This window comes from Eleutherodactylus coqui, chromosome 1 (genome assembly GCF_035609145.1).
Source record: "Eleutherodactylus coqui strain aEleCoq1 chromosome 1, aEleCoq1.hap1, whole genome shotgun sequence".
NCBI lineage: Eukaryota > Metazoa > Chordata > Amphibia > Anura > Eleutherodactylidae > Eleutherodactylus > Eleutherodactylus coqui.
The window spans coordinates 377,357,551-377,372,010 of NC_089837.1; the positions used below are offsets into that span (position 1 = coordinate 377,357,551).

The 14,460-nt window shown below is 40.4% G+C and overlaps 1 protein-coding gene across 3 annotated transcripts in view; it reads right to left on the reverse strand.

The window, feature by feature from the left end:
- The window catches only part of MSI2 (musashi RNA binding protein 2), a 614,965-nt gene that overhangs the window by 115,017 nt on the left and 485,488 nt on the right, over nt 1–14,460 (reverse strand). For all 3 annotated transcript variants that reach the window (XM_066578790.1, XM_066578773.1, XM_066578782.1), the window contains one exon: nt 5,750–5,824. In XM_066578790.1, the coding sequence (XP_066434887.1) occupies nt 5,750–5,824 (75 nt within the window). The remainder of the gene's footprint in view (nt 1–5,749; nt 5,825–14,460) is intronic.

Genomic DNA, 14,460 nt, shown 5'->3' on the forward strand with positions numbered 1-14,460 from the left:
CTTACCAGAGATAAAGAGAGGGGCATACAAGTGTGAAGGTGATGGCTGCTGCACTAGGAGAGCGCTAAAGCCAACTGGCACCTCATTCGTTTCCATTCCACAGACTACTATGAAGTTCGTAAGAGACGTTGCCGATTATATGGTATAACTGTAAACTCTATATGAATAAAGTGTTCTGTACAAATAGCCCTCAGTACCAACTTCATGTTAGTTCAGATCTTTAAAAAAAAATATATATATATATATTTTTAGTCAGAGTGTGTATATATATATATATATATATATATATATATACATATATACATATATATACATATATATATATACACTCTGACTTTAAACCCAACTAAAATGTGTGCCACACCTGGAAATCAAAATCAGAATGTGTTCACATTTACTGGGTACTTAACATGAAGAAGTAATAAGGGAGTATAATTGTATTTACACCATCACTAAAATCTACTACACAGGAAGCCAGCTAAAGTAATAGGATAGGAGAGGAAGATGTACACATGTTCATTAACAAGTGTTTGTAAAGGCTTATTTACATGCAAAGATAATCCTTCAAAAGATAGGTTTTGAGCGACAGTTTTTCTTAAACTGCTAATGGACACTAATGTCCATTAGCAGCTTATCACCTTCATTTGCATGTAAATGAGCCTCCAGTATCTGTATGCAGAGAACAGCAGGTGGTCTGTTTTTTGCATCCAGTTCCTTTGTTCTGCTGTGCAGCTGCAAGCTGAATACAATGTAACCAGCATTTCCGTGAAGAATACAGCGCCATGGACAGCAAACACAGCATGCGGTATGTATTATCTTCTGTCCAGCTGAATGATGGATTTTATGCTTATCTAAAAATCATCCTTCAGCTGAAGAGTGAAAGATGGGAGCACTTACACACAATGATTACCGCTCAAACAATGGCTTTTGAGTGAATTTTGAGTGATAATCGTTGCGTGTAAATGGGCCTTAAGCCAGTTGCTTTTACATGTTTAACAATGCGTATGACTCAATAGCATGGTTATTTGCTACTAGCTTTGAATAAAAGCTAAAGGAAGTTTGTCTATTTATGGAAATTGCAATGATATTGTATTTACAGTTTGGGAAATTAAGGATTTTTCAAACTCATCTTCATTGCAAATTCCTGAGCATATTTTTCCTACGCTTGCAGTCCATCTTAGTAAACTGGAGGACTAAATATTTTTGAAAATTTACATTAGTATAGAGCTGCAGCAGCAAAGTCTATAAACAATTTCATTGCCAGATCAATGAGTAGCTGCATTTAAAACACAAGGATTTGCAGATTTTCCAAGCAAAATTTCAGTAGCTCAATAGAAAATTGTCAAATGCACTAAAAACATTTTTCATTTGCCATTGTTCCTCACTTTTATTTTATGGTTTTCAAGTCCATGTTGTTTCTTCCTTAAACATGACATGCTCTAAGTGTTTTCCCAGAGACTTTTCTAAAGAAAATGCAAAAGCCTTAAAAAAAATGTATGTGTGTATAACAAAAGAGTTACCCAAAGTATTTACCAAACCTCAAAAAATGCTTTAAAAAAAAAAACTGTCTAAAGGAAGCCTAAAGTAGGACAGCAAAACGTAGAGTCTCCGTTTGATAGCTTTCATGTCATAGTAGTCAAAAACCCTCAAAAATGTTTAAAATCACAACATGAGTGAAAACCAACTACAGGTCACCCCTACTCAATAAAATAATTTCTAACAAAATGTAAGAAATCTTTTTCAGTTTATTTATTTGCCTTATTTACTCCTCATTGCCCAGTCTTTATATTTAGAAATAGCATAGCCGAGTTTTTCAACACATTTTTTTGTGCTGAAAAGTCCCCCTCGGCTTATACTCGAGTAAGGTAAAAAAAAAACAAAAAAACCCCGCAATACTCACCTCCCAGGCTGCGGTGCTGCAAGCTGTGCGAGACTTCTCCCCACTGTCATCTCCCTGCTCTGCTTTGAATTCCCCCACCGTCAGTGAATGACATTACTAAATGGCTGTGATTGGTTTATCAAGCTCCAGCTGTGATTGGTTAGCACTCGATCCAATCAAAGGGCTTACTTACACAGCACTGACAAAAAATGGAAATGCAAAACCGAGCGGGGAGATGACTGCAGGGAGAAGTCTCAAGCAGCTTGCCGAACCTCAGGAGAGACCACAGACACCAGCTGGGAGGTGGGTATTGTGCTTTTTTTTACCTAGTATATACTCAAGTATAGCTAGGCTTATACTCGAGTCAATAAGTTTTCCATTTTTTTGTGGTAAAACTTACTGACTCGGGTTATACTTGGGTCGGCTAATACTCGAGTATATACAGTAACTTTATTTGGGATGTTATAGTAGCAACTGAGAATGTCGGAGATGTAGTTCCATTTAACTTGTAATTTATTCATTTGAACCGCCGCTTATTCTGGGATTAATGCTGGCTTTACATGGGGCGACTGTTGGCTAAATAACTGAACAAGCGCTTATGTCACCACTAAGGTCGTTAGCGCTCGCGCAGAGCATATAAACAGGCAGATCACCACATTGTATGTGAGGGCTGAGCGGGGATTGTTTACACGCAGCAAGAAGTCAGCGATCCAGTGAAGATTTTTATGCTGATTGAAAGTGAGTGATAAAGAAAAGTAAACCAATAGCAAACAATGTTTTTGCATTAAGATATAACTATTATTGCTCATTTCTGTTCATTCGAATGAATGTTGTGCGATAACCATCCAGTTTAGATGGCCCTTAGGAGTTTAGTGGTCGGTCTAATAGAGGGAAGGCCGTAAATCACTGATAAGACTGCCCACTGGACTCCTATGCCTGGAAAGAACAGGAATTCAAATGAATAAACCACATGTTCTACTGAATCTTTTCACATAAAATTACATCTACTCAGCAAATACTGACATAACATGCTGATGGCAGATCGGACACCATGTTCGAGGTAACAGGTTCCCTTTAAGAGACACTCGCAAATTAAATTATGTTGCAACTGGCAATTCAAACTTTCAAGTTGCAACTGTTCTAAGGCCATGAGCACACTAGCATATTTCGGATGTCGTTTTGCACCAGTAACACGGATGTGCATCCCAGCCTGACCGGGCGTCTCCTGACCCAAGCTATGACCATTATAGGAATCTATCATGTTCAGAGTTTGGGTCAGGAAATCCATAGTCAAGCTGGGACTCCCTTCCATATCACAGATGCAAAACGGCAGCCAAAATACAATAGTGTGCGCCTGGTCTAAGGATGTGTTCACACTGCAATAGCATTGTACAATGGACATGTGTGTTGAGAAATCATCCTGACATACACTATATGGACAAAAGTATTTGAACTCTGCATGTTTTTCAGGAAAAGTGCTTTATTATGCTATTTAGTAACATGTCGGCCCTCCTTTTGCTTTTATTACAGCGGCAGCACGTCGAGGCAGACTTTCCTCGTGTAAGGCTGTAAGAAGAGATTGTTGTGAGGATGGGCGTGGGTGGCAGTGTTGTACCCGTCGCTCCAGTTCGTCCCACAAGTGCTTGATTGGATGAATGAATAGTTATTACAAAAATGAGCAGCTTTTTATTTTATTCATGCCCTTCTCAGCATACCATTCAGCAAACTCAGTATTTGCATATTTGCTTATTTTCTGCAGTGTCCAAATACTTTTGTTCATATAATGTATATCTCTGAAGGATTCCACTGTAGAGGCATATAGTTGTATACATAGTCTCTATTAAAGAACGTATACCTCTCAGTATAATGCTTTTGCAGCATGCCTCTGTATAGTGTAGTCATCTAAGCTATTCTATCAAGCAAAAAATAAAGGTACCGTATATACCGGCGTATAAGGCGACGGGGCGTATAAGACGACCCCCCAACTGTCACCTTATACGCCGGTATACAGTGGAGAAAAAAAAAAAATTCATTACTCACCTCCCCCGGCGTTCTGTCGCGCTCCGGCAGGATGTCGCTCGCTCCTCGTCCCCGACGCAGCATAGCTTTCTGAATGCGGGGCTTGAAATCCCCGCTTCCAGAAAGCTAATACACACGCCGGCAGCCATGACATCATTGAATGGCTGTGATTGGCTAAAGCACACGTGGCTTCAGCCAATCACACTATTCAATGACATCATTGAATGGGTGTGATTGCTAACACGTGCGCCTTCAGCCAATCACAGCCATTCAATGATGTCATTGAATAGTGTGATTGGCTGAAGCCACGTGTGCTTTAGCCAATCACAGCCATTCAATGATGTCATGGCTGCCGGCGTGTGTATTAGCTTTCTGGAAGCGGGGATTTCAAGCCCCGCATTCAGAAAGCTATGCTGCGCTGGGGACGAGGAGCGAGCGACAGCCTGCCGGAGCGAGCGACATCCTGCCGGAGCGCGACAGAACGCCGTGGGAGGTGAGTAATAAATTTTTTTTTTTTACACTTTTTTTTTTTTTGTATTACCGGCGCATAAGACGACCCCCGACTGCAGAGCAGATTTTTCGGGGTTCAAAAGTCGTCTTATACGCCGGTATATACGGTATATAGAAGTACATTGCCTTGACAGAAGCCAAAATGATACTCTTTGTCCTCCATCAGGGGCCTATGGATAAGTGTAGCATATATGCCAAGCACTTTCCAGGTGTATACGCTATGTTAAATGCAGTGAAAACGAATCGGAACAGGTCATTTAGCCGGAGAGCACCACAAGTAAATACAGAATCATTTACCAAAGGCTGAAAAGTATCTGGACTATTTGTGGATACAATTATGTAGGTCCTGAGAAAGCAAAGTAACACAAGGCATGATTTTTCTATTTATTGCTCTTAAACTCATTACTTTACGGTGTTATTACTTGTTTGTTTTATGCAATTATTTAGCTGGGAAGTCATATTAATTCTAAAAGGTAGATGAACAGTTAGGCCACCGTCACACAGGCAGTAAACAGCGGAATGTCAGTGGAAACGCCATAGTGTTTGCAGTACAAAGCCATGTGGAGGGGATTTCATAAATCTCCTTCACATGGTGTGGAAATTTTCTGCAACAAATCTGCAGCGTTTTTTAAAAACGCTGCAGATTCTAAAAAATGTGATTGTTCCCAGCAAGAGAAGCCAAGTAATCTTGTAGATATGATACCTTTTAATGGTAACAAAATTACATGATGTTAATGCGAGCTTTCGAACCAACACAGCAATCTGCTTTGAACCCTACATTGGTTCGAAAGCTCACATTAACATCATGTATTTTTGTTACCATTAAAAGGTATCATATCTACAAGATTACTTGGTTTCTCTTGCTGAGAACAATCGCATTTTGCTCTACTGGCTAACACGGTACTAAACTTTTTTCATTAAAAGCCAAAATCACACTTGTGTTCTACATCCTTAAAAAGACAAACACACAGAAATAAACTGAGAAACAAATAGGTTTAACGTAAAGCATTGTAGGTCTTATTTTGTGTGTGTGATATATATACAGAGTGGGCCATGGAAACGTAGTACCGTAGATCCCGGCAGTACCCTCATATAAAGCGGTCTAAAAGAAAATCTGTCTATGTTGCCCTATCAGATATAATAAATAAAATGTTTATCATAATTAATAATGCAAATTAATATATAATCTATGCAATCCACTAACTCATACTTCCTGTATGTCAGTCCAGTATTGTCAGAGGCAGATCATGCATGGCCCTACCTGTATATTATATGTACAAACACACACATACATTCCTATGATTGTACATTAGAGTGTAAATAGGGGATGTTGGTGACTACCTGGAAATTGATAGCTGTAACTTGGTGCAAACCCAGGGTATCCTCTGCCATACGTTGCAACAAAATTTGGATAACCTACAATACAAAAAAAACAAGGAAAAAAGGTCAAGAGTGAATAGGCTGATATAATGACCAAACACTTCAAAATAATTGTTATGGCTTTGTAATAAGTAACGGTTAATTCGCTTCAGTAGTTCAGTTTTCATTTTAGTGTGCTTCCCTGAGAACATGACCTTATCAGCTCATCAGCAGCAGCGGATATGTGCAATAGACTATATGAACAACTGCACGAAAAAATATATGCATCCTCCCTTTATATTTTACAATAATGTATGTATGTATACCTTACATCTCTTTTTACTTATTATTCTGTGTCCTCATTGGTAACCAACACCCAATTCTCATGAGTGGTTGGTTTAGTATCAAATGACACTTTGAAGCTCTGCCACTTTACACTTTGGGTTGGACCCCACCTGTGCGCGCTTGTCTCCTGGACGGTGATTAATTCCCCAGGTGTTATTTGGAACATCCAGGCAACTGCTAAGGAGAACTTCCATGTAGTCAAATTAATTTGACAATGGCAAATTGCGACTTCTTAGCAGAACATACCAGAAACATGAGCATAGCCAACTTAAAGATAGCCTTCAGCTTGAACATGTCTATTCTGCAGGCGGCATGTTATAAAACAGGACTAATATCGTGGTTTGCTGGAAAAGATTCAATACAGCTTGTCTTTTTACGCTTTGCTCATTCTGAGTTTACTAGCCTAGTGGGTGGTCAGTGATTGACAGCTATTTTTGCATGCCCACTAATACATACACAACTGTCAATCACTCATAGCTCCGCCCACTGAACTTCTAAGCTCAGAATGAACAGAGACATAAATGAGTGAAATACAAGTTATACTGAATCCTTCCCCACAAAACTATATATCAATCGTCTTAGCTCCTCCTCCTTTATAACAAGCTGCCTTCAGAATGGATTGCGTGTTCAAGATGATAAGTTCCCTTTAAAACAAAAAGCGGACATCAGGAAATTTAGAATGCATGCATATGATAAGCAAAACTACTCATTTTGTAGGCCAAGTACATCAGATCTCAAGTTTTATAAACAGACAAGTGCAAGAGAAAACCGAAAAAATGGCTTACAAGACATGTGGGCATAAGGGAGTCTGCTTAACATCAAATGAAATATGGCTCTGGATTAGTTTTACTTGATGTATCACCTACTGCTATTTTTGCTGTACATTGATTCTCACAGAGGTATAAATATATCCAGGGGGACTGGCACAATAGAATAGTTCTCTCTCAAATTATTTCCCCAAACTTTATGCATAACTCCCCCCCCCCCTACACACACACCCCCCAGATACAGGTAAACTTTAAGAGATTTGCACTGAATTCTAAGCCCTAGGTCTAAATGTAAAAAGCTTTTGTACAAAGGTGCTCCCAACGTCAGAAAATGATCGATCAAAGAATGATAATTCCATCTGAACAATGAAAAGTTAGCTTCATTGTACTCCGTCTTTAGGCTTTGATAGTTCATGTACTGCTTCGTTTGTCTCCCCAGAACAACTCTAAGGAACAGGTAGGTGGTCGCTGTTTATAAGTGTTATTTTTACATTGTGACATATACACTTTTTCTTTCGAATGAACGCATAATTTCTGAAATGCTGAGTTTCGCTATGTAGTGCACGAACCCCAGATCACTGTGGAAAGTGCATGAAGATTCTCTTGCTTGTACTCATTTTAACCCCGGGTCTATGATCCTTGTCAATACTGAAGCTGCAACATATGACTCTGGAGGCGTTCTGTGGTTCACAAATGTCAGCACTGAGAAAACAGACACATAGGAGCTGTGTCAATATTTTCTAACATCCATCTAAGGGAATAAATGTCCACAGTTTCAGCAAATGAAGCAGGGCGAGTGTCCCCACAGAACACAGATTCCCATCTGCCTGTTTGTCAGAGATAAAAGATCGTTAGTACACAGGTATCATTGGCTCACGGAATCTATATCTCAGGCCCAGGACCACATCTCATGACGTGACACAACAAAAGAATGCCTTGCTGACTTGTTAGCCGCTGCACACATACTAGAAAGGGTTAAATTCCTTGTATTGAATCCAAAAAGAAGTGGCTGACTTTTCACGCACAGTAATTAAATGCACTTTGGCACCCTGAGCCAGATGAATGTCCACACCTTTAAGTTGGAAGAGTAAATGCCAAGCGCTCAAGCTAAACACAACACAGGTTTGCGGTGACATTTGGAAAGCTTAGAATGAATGTACTTTGCATTACAGCTATTGACAGCTCTAGATAAAGGTACTAGTATGCTTTATCCCTGGAGCCCAAAGTACCATAGTTAACATATCAGTGCTAGATTGTGAAATGTGATACACTTTAGGAAATAACAAAAATAAAATGATAGTATTGAAGTCTTCAAAACAGACCATCCTTAGACCCAAATATGTGTATGAAGATGGTCGGAAGATGCTTTGCAAGGGAAAAAGTATTTTATACCATTTATATGTGATAATTGGACAAAATATATTAGACTTTTCACTCAAAACATAAAATGGCCATATACAGCATTAGTAAATCAGTTGGTACACTAACAGTCAAAATTTAGTTAATAGGTTTCTTTTTTTCTGTATAAATTCTTAATTTTAAGCATCATTACAATTATCCCAAAAGGTGGTAAACGATAATAACAACAGGAGCACATTCAATAACGGAAACAAACCATAGCTACCTCAGAGGGAGAAAGGCATAAAAGGAGAATGGCATTGCCAAAAGTTGGGGAGCGAGCTCCCATAGGAGTAAGCAAGCTTAAGAGATTGGTGCATTCATGTCTGCTGTAGAGGTCTAATGGCCTTTTTACAAGGGAGGATTATTGTTCAGAATCGCTCAAAGTCCTGTGCTACTGTGGGAATGTGAATGATAATCGTGCCTTGTAAATGCATGCAGCGACTGAACGAGAGTTGTTTAGCTGCCACGTGCAAGAATCTGAATTATAAGCAGTTCTATGTAAACTGCAGTCGTTTACTTCTGAAGGATTGCTGCTTACTGTGAATGTAGGTGTCGTGATGGGGTGGGGGAAACGCTCCGCAACTCGCCCTGCCTCCATTTAGTCAGCGCCGTGAGCGATGGAAGCAATACTCACTCCTGTGTAACAGCACAGGAGCGAGCATCACCGGGGAGAAGAGGGTGAAAGAAAAGGGGAAAGGAGATGGACTGCGGCTCCGATCGGGATTTAGCAGGACGATCTCACGAATGGGTGGGGCAGGTGGTTTAGTTAGAATCCATTATCTCTCAGTATTCCTGTGTGTATTGAAAACTAATCCAGGAAGCCCAGGCCAAATACCAAGAGTCATACCTATAAAGTAGCAAGGCCGTATATTCCACCATCCCGTACTTTATACAAAGTGCTGTTCGGTTGCCGTCGCAGCCTGGGGCCTTCAGAAGGTCCCAGTGCAGCCATGGATTATTATTATCAGATCGTGGTTAGACTGCCGGTCATACTGTGGTATAATCTAATACTATGGTAATACATTATACTGCAGGAGAGATCATGCAATCACAAGTTCAAGTCAAGGACTGAAATATATAAAAATGAGTAAACGTTTTATTAATTAGAAAATAAAAGGTAATAAAAGTTCTAAAAAAATAGCCCAATATCTATATTTATAATTAAAAAATCAAAACAAAAAAAACCCCGAAACCATATTTGGTATCGCTGCGTCCGAAAAAGTCTGACCTATCAAAGTAAAGCATTATTTACCCCGCACAGTGAACATCGTCCGGAAAAGATTCACAAAGCCAGAATGGTGTATTTTTGATCACCCCCTCTCTAAGAAAAAATGTGATAAAAAGCTATCAAAAAGCCATATATACTCCAAAATGACATCACACAGCTATTTCGATGAGAAAATAAAAAAGGTAAGGTTGTCAGAAGATGGCAGTAGGAAATAATTTTATGTTTTTCCAAAGATATATTTTAAGTAATGCAGAAAAAATATATAAATTTGGTATGATTGTACAGACCCATAGAATAAAGTTATCATGTCATGTTCCTCAAAAAAAAGCCCCCAGACAGCTACGTAGATGGATAAATAAGTGTTATGATTTTTCTTTTTTTTAGTGGGGAGAAAAACCCTAAAACGAAAAAAGGGCCACATTCAGGATTAAGCCCCTGTTCTCATTTGATCTGGGGCTGCAAGATCAAGGAGCCCAGAAAGTGGACTATTTTTATAGATCTCCAAAAGCTTAGAAGGACATGATCGAGATAGACAGCAAATCCATCTGAGAGAACCAGTCTGATAACAGTGCAGCATGACATCTATCAGCGGGGTTGGGAGAGAGACCTTTGGTAAAATGTAGATATCCCAATATTGAAAACTCAGGATAAAAGGAGAGCAATACCAACTCCCTGGTATTAAAGGGAGAGCATAGGCTCTTTGGTGGGGTGAGATCTTAAGGCCAGTGGGGCTAGAGGGGTGGAAGCTACTCAAGAGAGTAAGTGTAAAGGGGTTGCAGCAAACGAGTGTTCTATGGATACCCAATGTTTCAGGGATTTATGCTGCATCAAACACTTGTTGAGCTACCAACTCTTGATAACAGCGTTGTAGATCTGGTAGGCCAAGCCTTCTTTAAAATTTAGGGAAAGTGAAGAATCGAATTGAGGAAGTAAACATGACTTTTTTTGGCTCAAATAAACTTGATCCTTCTGTGGAGTGGGATTTAAAGAATTGTCTCTGAATTTTAATGGAAAGGGTTTGGAAGAGATAATATGCATGGTAGAACATTAATTTTGGAAAAAGTACAGTGGCTGACTCACATGCATAAGCCCTTTGACTAGCGAACAAAGTCTTTCCTAAGGGTCCAAAAGAGCAAAACATCATAACAGCTGTACAGCTCAACAAAATCCCATGGAATACACACACACACACACACACACACACAGATATTTAATATGGTCATGGGACCACCTAAGATGGAATGAGGATAAAAGGGAGCACTGAAGCGATTGGTGGAGTGATACATTTAAGGTCTCTGATTTCTGAAAGTTAATTTTTAAACTGAAAATCTGTTGGAATTTTTGGAATTCCATCATTAAAACTAGAAGAGTGGTGACCAGGTTGGTTATAAAAAAGAGGCGGCCGTCTGCATACGCTGCTATATTAACTTACTGATTGCTAATCAACATGCCCAAGGTATACGGACTGGCTCTAATGTTTCTTAATAAAGGCTCCAGGGACAGAACAAAGATTGAGGGGATGGAGTGGGTGCTTGGTACAGAAACTGTATCCATGTCTTCATGACCTGGCCAAGGCGAATACATTTTAAAGGCAGCAAAGCGAAGGGGCCGAGCCACCCAGTCAAACTCTTTCTGAGTCGCTAGATAGCAAGCATAGCAGGCAAAGAGGAATATGTTTGGTTTTAGCGTAATGAACCACATTCAGGACCATAATGGTATGGTTTTGAGCTTCTCGAGAAGGTACAAAACTGACCTAGTCAGAACTAACCAAATTCACTAGCAGAGGTGCGAGATGCATGAATTAGTACCTTTGCAAATAATTTGATATCAACGGTCAGCAGAATGATGGGGGGGGGGGGGGGGTAGTTTAAACAAAGAATGTGATCCCTACCCTCTTCATGTATAACTCTAATGTGGACACCAGACATTTCTCAGGGCAGAGGGGGCAACCCCTTGCAACCAAGTTCCACAGAGAGACCAGTGGGTTGGCGAGCAGATGTGAATACTTCTTGAAGTAAGAGGCGGGGAGGCCATCCAGGCCAGACGCCTTGTTCCACGGCATGGATTGCAAAGAAAGGGATATCTCCTCCCGCAAGAAAGGCTGATCCAGAGAACCTGCAATCTCTGGTGACATTGCCAGTAAACCTGACTCCACCTGACTCCACGAGGTACTGCTGAATTTGAGAACTCAAAGTGGAGCTACCTAGTACCTTAAAGCAGGGAGCAAGATTGTACAGTATTACAAGGAGCTATACAAACTCAGCAGCAATTCTTATTGGGTTACTGGTGCTGGCCCCATTACTGGATGAAATTGCGGGTACAAAGTTTTGTAACCTCTGGTCTCTTAAAGATCTTGCCAGGGTCCTGCTACATTTATTCCCAAACTCAAAGAAATGTTGGTGCCCTCTGACTAAAATGAACTTGGTCTAAAAGGAGAGTTTCTCTTTGAAGCAGTGAGCATACAGCAGACTGAAACCGCATGAGTGTGTTTATATGGGCCCTCTCCAAGGTTTTAATTTCAAATGTAAGGGCTTTTATCTCACAGGAGGTGTCTTTTTTAAGCTGCGTCCCATGCTTTACATGCAAACCCTAAATGACACATTTGTGGGCTGCCCACACCATGAGAAAAAAAGTGTCCTCCAGGGGTCCTCCTTAAAGTATCAGATTAGATCTGTACGAATGGCCTGGCTGATAGCTATTAGGTTTCTTTTACTTACAGAGACATTGGCATTTAAATGTTTTGTTGTGGTAGCCATTTTTGCAAAAGTAGTAGAAAGAGCAGCCATTTTACTTGTCATCTTTGAACTAGCTTTTTGACAAAGTATCTCTTTTATAGCTTGAGCATGCTGAGAAATAACAGTTGTTCCATCAGTTTCTGGGAAGGTGATTTAGAGGTGACAACCAAGAGAATTGTACTTCCTATTGTCACTTTGGAAAAAAATGCTCACCACAATAAAAAAACAATACAATCTCTTGTCACTATAACATAATTGCCACTTTGGGCAGCACTCTAACTTCTGTAGCTCTAGAAAGTTAAGAACTAGCAGTGATACCCAGGCCCTGGACCACATTATATTATAAATGGTACTTGGTAATGGTAAGTGGGGACCTTGTTACACATTTTGCATTAAAGCCAAAGATCTTCAAGTTAAGCCTGTGCTATAAAGAGAGGTTTTCAAGAAGAACACCCTCTATGGACTTGGACTGGAACCAGTACTACAGCACTTTTCTGCCACAAGAGGAAGAAGTCAAAGAAAAAGTTGCTCTTTCTAAACAGATTTTCTTTAAATAGAACACATAAAAGCCACTTCAGATTTAAGCATCCTGGAATAGAAGATATTTCACTACATTATTTTTAAGGGATAATTTCCCATCTGACATATTGGTGTCAAGACTGTGTCTTAACACTACCAGACTTAACATATGTTACTGTTTTCACTAGTCGGTATGCCAGCAAGTAAATTGCTAAAATGCAAATAACACATGCTCATATAAAAAATGCTGCATCAATCCTATAAAATACATGCACAGTATATCTAGGCTAAAATGGACAGCAAGGTGACACTTATCTATCCAGTGAGTAGGTGATAGATTAGGTGTCAATGCTGGAAACACCTCTAGCAAAAACAGTACAGTAAATACACTAAAGTTATACACCAAGAGTAATTAAATGTACTGTTTTGTGTATACAGCTTCTATGCAAAACGGTGTGTTAACATGGTTACAGAGTACAATAGGTGTCAAGTCTAATCTTGCTGCCATGAGTTTCTCCTTTCCATTTGCCCACCTTTCCAAAGCCCATAGATTAGCGAGAAGAGAGATTTGAGTGCAAAGCCCATGACTACAGTATCAGTTTATACACAGGTTTGTTTCTCACCTGTAACCATGGAGACACAACATCTGCAGATACAAAATGGTAACATTTTGTAAATCAAGACCATTTACAAAGTTGATACTTTTTTTGCACTGGAGAAATAAGTAATACAGGTGTGCATTAGGGTGTTTCACGTCTGCGCTGGACCCTCGCTGCAAATCCGGCCAAAATAGCGGAAGCAGGTGAGCAGAAACTGAATGGACCCCATTATAGTCAATGTGGTCCGTTTGTCGCTGGTCGGTTCCGTAATAAGATAGAGCCATTCAGCCATGGGATTCCCCATTTCTGCTCCCGGAATGGGGTAGGAACCCGGAACTCTCCAGGCATATGTGAAACCCCTGTTATTCTTAAATGGGTTGTCTCGCGGCAAGCATCAAAATTTTTACATTCCCCCTGTCACCCCCTGGCATAAAATAGCAAATTAAAGTGGTTTTTAAACCGCTTGCTACTCACCGATCCGACGAAATAAGGAGTTTAAAAAATCTTCTCCTCTAAGATGGCCGCCGATCCTTTCCCAGGGATGCACTGCGGTTTTCTCCCATGGTGCACCGCGGGTCTTCTCCCATGGTGCACCATGGGCTCTGTGCGTTCCATTGCCGATTCCAGCCTCCTGATTGGCTGGAATCGGCACACGTGACGGGGCGGAGCTACAATGACGACGCGGTGACCAGCTCTCCGGCACAAGCGGCCCCATTCACCAGGCAGAAGACCGCACAGCGCAAGCGCGTCTAAAAAAGCAAGAATCCAGCGAAATTAGACGGAGCCATGGAGACGGGGGCGCCAGCAACGGAGCAGGTAAGTGAATAACTTCTGTATGGCTCATATTTAATGCACAATGTATATTACAAAGTGCATTAATATGGCCATACAGAAGTGTATAACCCCACTTGCTGCCGCGGGACAACCCCTTTAAGCCCTTTGTGGACAGCTTCATACCTATGCAGCACAGGAATGAATTACTTTCTGCATAATCCATGTACAGCAGAGACATGGCAATGGAGCAGGAGCACTGGATGTGCATTCACTAGCACGAGTTAGTTTGACATTGCACAATATAAATTAACTTTTAATACGGTGT